Raw genomic sequence first — 5,903 nt, forward strand, 5'->3', positions numbered from 1 at the left:
TCCCGAATCTGAGGCAACAACTTGGAACTGGAAAGTTTTCAGCGTTTCAAAGTCAAAACTTTTCAGCGCTAAAATCTCCCCATTATCCGAGTTTATATTTAGAAATGAACTGATTTTATTATCTTCACTTCCGTCTCTGATGATATGATAGGAAACGCGTGCACAGTCATTTTCATCACGATCAGAGGCTTTCACCGCAAATACGGAGGCTCCTGGACTGTTATTCTCTGTGATATAAAACGTGTAAGGACTTGTTGAAAACTCTGGACTGTTGTCGTTTACATCTGATATAACCACGCTTATAGTCTTTTCAGTTAAATGGGGAGGTTCACCTGAGTCCTTTGCAATAATCGTGACATCATATTGAGAAGTAATTTCTCTGTCTAACTGGGAGATGGTAACTATAGCGTACATATTTTCTTGTAATGATGGAGATAACGTAAATGGGACTCCTTGTTTGATTGCGCAAATGACCTTACCATTGATTCCAGAGTCTAAATCGGTGACACTAATGAGGGCCACTGTAGTTCCTATCTTTGAATCTTCCTTGATAGAACTAGAAAATGATGTCACTTCTATCTCAGGTGCATTATCATTCACGTCAGCAACGGTTATCACGACACTCTTGCCAGTTTTTAATGGAACATGTGCCTTATCAGATGCCTGAATATCAATTTCATAACTTGTACTTTTCTCGAAATCTAATTTACCTGTTACATGAATTTCGCCAGTGTTTGCATCTATACTAAAAAGCTCCATTATTTTTGGATCGACTTCGTTACCGAATGAATATATTATTTCACCGTTTGCTCCCTGGTCCAAATCTGTTGCATTCACTTGAATGACGACAGTACCAGTGGGGATGTTTTCTTTAAGTGTAGCAGAATACAGCTCTTTGGTGAACACTGGGGAATTGTCATTAATATCAAGTACATCCACAGTGATTTCTATATCGCCTGATTTCGCCGGTTTCCCTCCATCAACGGCTGTTAAACGTAACTTGTGCTTCTCGTTTGTTTCTCTGTCTAACTGCTTCTGCAGAACTAAGAATGGTATTTTCTGGTCTTTGCCACGGTCCTTTACTTCTACTCTAAAATATTCATTATGACTTAATTTATATTGCTGAATTGCGAATTGGCCCACATCGGGGTCACGCGCGGCCTGTAGCTGAAATCTCGCTCCTGGTAGAGCCGACTCGGAAATTTCAAGCCTTTTCTCTTTCTCTGGAAAAACGGGAGAATGATCATTTATGTCTAGTATTTCCACTGCCACATAGTGAATCTCTAGTGGGTTTTCTAGCACGGTTTTTAGGTTGATGGTGCATGCATTGCTTCGTTCGCACACCTCTTCCCTGTCTATCCTTCTTTTCACATACAGGATGCCATCGTTTTGATTCACCTGGAACAGTGATTCCGTTGAGCCTGTTACAATGCGGTATCCTCTGCCTTTGAGTGCACTCTTATCAAGCCCCAAATCCTTAGCTATATTTCCCACTATGGTTCCATCTTGAACCTCCTCAGATATGGAATATCTGATCTGTGCAAAAGCTCCGCTACATAAAATAACCAAAACAATTATGAAGACGAACCAACACCGCCGGTCCTTCCGTGCTTTGCCTTCCCTTTGTTCCATGACAAAGATGACTGAAAATAGTCCATAAAATCCCTGCTTGCAAAGCCAGCCAGTGTCCGATGATCCTATACGTTAACCAGGATCTGTTTGGGGGAATGCTCTGAAAATAAAGCACACTCGTTGCCGTGAATCACGATCTTACCTTGAAATTTGCTATTTGAGAGAAAAATAGCATATCGGCTCGGTTGAAATACCACTCGTGACGTAAGGTACTGCCAAATACAGAGAACCACTGAACTACACTGACATCAAGCGTTAGGTTTTGTTATTTACACAGACTACAGTTAAAAAAAAACCCAAAAAAAACCCCAGATGAGTTATATTCTCACGCTGACGTAAACAGGTCTTTATTGACCTATAGGACCGGATTTTGCACAAAGCCCAACTCTGGACACTCGAATACATTTGAAAATATACAAGTACAAAGTACTTGTATAACTACAACACGTATACATTATGTGTTGTACTTTTCTGTAACTGTGTAGTTAGCATATACTAAGTAGAAAACATCAGCAAAAAATTCCACACAAATAACCTTACCAAAAACCCACAAGTGGAAGAGGAAAACGGTTTTCAGTGTTTACTAATGCCCGACATTTGTGGCACCAGTAACAAATCAGCACCATGGAGAGTGAACATAGAGTACTGGTAAAAGTATTACTCTTGTAAAATATAATAAAAATTAAACTAAAAACGCTTTAAATGAAATCAAATTCTCCCATATACCATTCAAAAAACTCATTAAGCCACTGTTAGCTAATATAAAATAACCCTACCTCTTCAGGTGTCCGTCTCCTATCAGGAAGCACGAGTGTATTTCCATGGCTGCCCGGAACTATAGTAGATCCTATACTCATTCTGGGTCCAACTAGCATGTACCGCTTCTCTCCTGATCTGTACTGGATGCTGTGACACAGTGTCCCATCATAATTAGTCTCTGGCAGATATTTAGAAGTATAGTCTGTGGATTTGGAGCACTGCATCGCAATCAGCACGATGATGCTGACGAGAAAAAGTACAGAAACTGCGCCCAAAGATATCACGAGGTAAAATATGACATTACTGCCCTCAACATCTTTTGCTGCACTTTTAACATCAGAAGCTGCAAAAGCCTCTTTGGGCTCCACAAGTTTGACAATCACAGTAGCTGTTGCTGAGAGAGAAACGTTGCCGTTGTCTTTGACCAGTATGATCAGTTTATGCTCAGCCTCGTCTGTCTCTGTGAATGAGCGAAGTGTTCTGATCTGTCCTGTATAGCGGTCCAAAGCAAAGAGACTGTGGTCAGTCACTTCCTGCAGTGAAAAGAGCAACCAGCCGTTATATCCTATATCAGCGTCATAGGCTCTGACTTTAGTCACCAAGTGTCCTGCGTTGACGTTTCGGGGAATCTCCTCCACACCTTGAGCAGAACCGTTGGAGCTGAGTGGATACAGGATGACTGGAGCGTTGTCGTTCTGATCCAGGATGAAGACGTTGACTGTGACATTGTTGCTTAGTAACGGAGTTCCAGAGTCTGAGGCAACAACTTGGAACTGGAAAGTTTTCAGCATTTCAAAGTCAAAACTTTTCAGTGCCACAATTTCTCCATTTTCAGAATTAATATTTAGAAAAGAGGTGAGCGTATTTTCTCCCCCCCTTTCTCTTAAGATAAGATATGAAATAAGAGCATTACTTCCCTCATCATTGTCTCGGGCTGCCACTGAGAAGATCGACGCCCCTGGGCTATTATTCTCAGTTATGTAGAAAGTATATGGATTCTGTAAGAACTCAGGGCTGTTGTCATTCACATCTGAAATAACAATATTTATACTTTTCTCCGATGATAATGAAGGTTCGCCTGCGTCTTTAGCAACTATCAGGACATTATACTGGGATTGTTGTTCTCTGTCTAAAACCTGTTTCGTTACTAGAGAATACATGTTACTTTGTAAAGAAGGTGCAAGCAAAAAGGGAGCATCTTTGCTTACATAACATACTACTTTTCCATTCAAATCAGAATCGGAGTCTTTGACACTAATTAATGCCACTGTGGTTCCTGGTTTTGAATTTTCAGGGAGTGCATGAGAAAAAGATGTCACTTCAATCTCTGGTGCATTGTCATTTACGTCAATTATATTAATAATGACGATTTTGTCTGTTGTCATTGTAGCTGGTCCTTTGTCGGATGCTTGAATGTCGATTTCATACCTGACGCTTTCTTCAAAGTCTATGAGTCCCGCAACTATAATTTCTCCAGTAACCGGATTTAAGTCAAAACGTTCACGTACCCGTGCTTCCACGTCATTTCCAAATGAATACACAACCTCACCATTTAATCCTTCATCCAGGTCTGTTGCATTAACTTGAATCACAGTCGTACCAAAAGGAGAATTTTCTTTGAGGTGCGCACTATATGCCTCCTTACTGAAAACAGGAGGGTTGTCATTAACATCGGAAACATTAACAATTATTGTCATGTTACCAGATCTTGGAGGTTTACCTCCATCAAAGGCTGTCAGAAGCAACACATGAGTTTTAACAGATTCTCTATCAAGTGATTTTTGAAGGACTAAACTCGGTGTTTTACGGTCTTCGCCCCGGTCTTTCACTTCTAAACGGAAATGTTCATTGTGACTCAGCTTGTACTGCTGGACAGACAGCGAACCACTATCAGCATCACGGGCTGCTTGTAACTGAAATCGTGCTCCTGGTAGTGCAGATTCAGAAATTTCCAACGTATTTTCTTTTTCAGGAAAGATCGGTGCGTGGTCGTTTACATCCAGAATCTCCACTGCCACGTAGTGCACCTCGAGTGGATTTTCTAACACTGTTTTTAGGTCGATAACACACATCTTGTTTCGGTCACACACTTCCTCTCTGTCGATTTTTCGGTTCACATACAAGATCCCATTATCTGTGTTTACTCGGAAAGGAGGCTCTGCTGAGCCGGAGACAATGCGGTACCCCCTCTCTTTCAGTGTAGCCTTATCGAGACCTAAATCCTTCGCGATATTTCCAACAGCAGTTCCTTCTGTATTTTCCTCTGAAATTGAATATCTAAATTGTCCCAAAGCGGTCTTCCAGACCAGAACCAAAACCAAAATGTATACAATCCATATTCTCCTCGTTCTCCACGTTAGGCATCGCCTTTGTTCCATGGCGTAAAGATGAAACAGCGAAATGAAGCAACTTTCAAATCGCTACACTCATACACTCAAATAGGATTGTTCCGCCACACCCGTTATTACAATCTGACAGTTTTTCAGAATAAAAATTCTTAGCGATTAAATTGTCTCTAGTCCTTCACACACAGAAACGTCCTCCATTCGACTGTTTTAAAGGAAGGGGATGGCTCTTGTGTATATAATTGTAACCTTGTGGAAGCATTATTTGTCCTTACACTGACACCAAGTGACAAACAATCACACTGCAGACTTCAAAAAGAAGCATGCTTCAGAAACAGCAAACTTATCGAGATAATAAATGTTGTAACCAAATTAGGAAAAAAAAGAAAAGAAAAACATTCAGCCTACTCCACTTTCGCCATTCTAAAACAAAAGTAAGCAAAACCGTTCTATCCAAATTTCTTTTGACATTACTCTATGCATGTGCTGTTGCTGTTCATGATTACGCTGCCTGTTGTTGTAATGCAATTCCAGTCAGAGGGACACGAACTTGCCACAGAAAATTTCAGCACCGCGGAAAGCGACAATGTAAAAGGTAAACTTCCAGACAAACACGAAACAAATACAAATCCGACTGAAATACCAGGAGTATTTACACTGGCATATTTAGAGGGTATTAAAACGGACAGATAAGCTGAAGCTGTGAAGCTAACGAGTCTAGGATCCTCATGTATGCTAATGCTAGCATTACAACAGCAGCAATATAAGTGATGTACATAAAGGACCTATAATCATGACCCACTGTTCCTATATTGATAGTACATAACGAGGAAAACGTTGTATATTTGAAACACGTTCTATATATAGTGGCAAAGAAGATTTTAGAAACTGTATGAAGGCAGGTGATTTTAATAATTTCAATTCGAAAAATATAAATTAGAGGACGATGATTTGATTATAATAAATTACATTTTTGATCCGTGAACATATCATTAAAGTAAAAATCACCATTTTGAGCTGTTAAAATACAGCACAGAGGTAAACTGTTCATCTTACCTCTTCAGATGTCCTCCGCCTATCAGGAAGCACAAGTGTATTTGCATGGCTACCCGGCACTATAGTAGATCCTATACTCATTCTGGGTCCAACTAGCATGTACCGCTTCTC

General features: G+C 40.3%; 3 protein-coding genes across 6 annotated transcripts in view; all 3 read right to left on the reverse strand.

Annotated features, from left to right (window-relative positions):
* The window catches only part of LOC102303179 (protocadherin alpha-3), a 31,329-nt gene that overhangs the window by 23,187 nt on the left and 2,239 nt on the right, over nucleotides 1–5,903 (reverse strand). For 2 of the 3 annotated variants that reach the window (XM_014338544.2, XM_042226945.1), the window contains exon 1: nucleotides 9–1,635. The exons of the other annotated variant lie outside the window; for it this stretch is intronic. In XM_014338544.2, the coding sequence (XP_014194030.1) occupies nucleotides 9–1,632 (1,624 nt within the window). In that variant the 5' untranslated portion in view covers nucleotides 1,633–1,635. Of the gene's footprint in view, nucleotides 1–8; nucleotides 1,636–5,903 lie in introns of those variants that run through there. 3 annotated transcript variants of the gene reach the window in all.
* The window catches only part of LOC121815523 (protocadherin alpha-3-like), a 25,331-nt gene that overhangs the window by 8,383 nt on the left and 11,045 nt on the right, over nucleotides 1–5,903 (reverse strand). The gene's annotated exons all lie outside the window — the stretch shown is intronic.
* On the reverse strand, nucleotides 2,385–5,872 carry LOC106633531 (protocadherin alpha-3). The gene has a single exon (XM_014338542.2). It carries the CDS (start codon nucleotides 4,767–4,769, stop codon nucleotides 2,385–2,387), a length of 2,385 nt encoding a protein of 794 aa, XP_014194028.2. The 5' UTR covers nucleotides 4,770–5,872.

The sequence above is a fragment of the Haplochromis burtoni genome, unplaced genomic scaffold (genome assembly GCF_018398535.1).
Source record: "Haplochromis burtoni strain Fernald_Lab_line unplaced genomic scaffold, NCSU_Asbu1 Contig_236, whole genome shotgun sequence".
Classification (NCBI taxonomy): Eukaryota; Metazoa; Chordata; class Actinopteri; order Cichliformes; family Cichlidae; genus Haplochromis; species Haplochromis burtoni.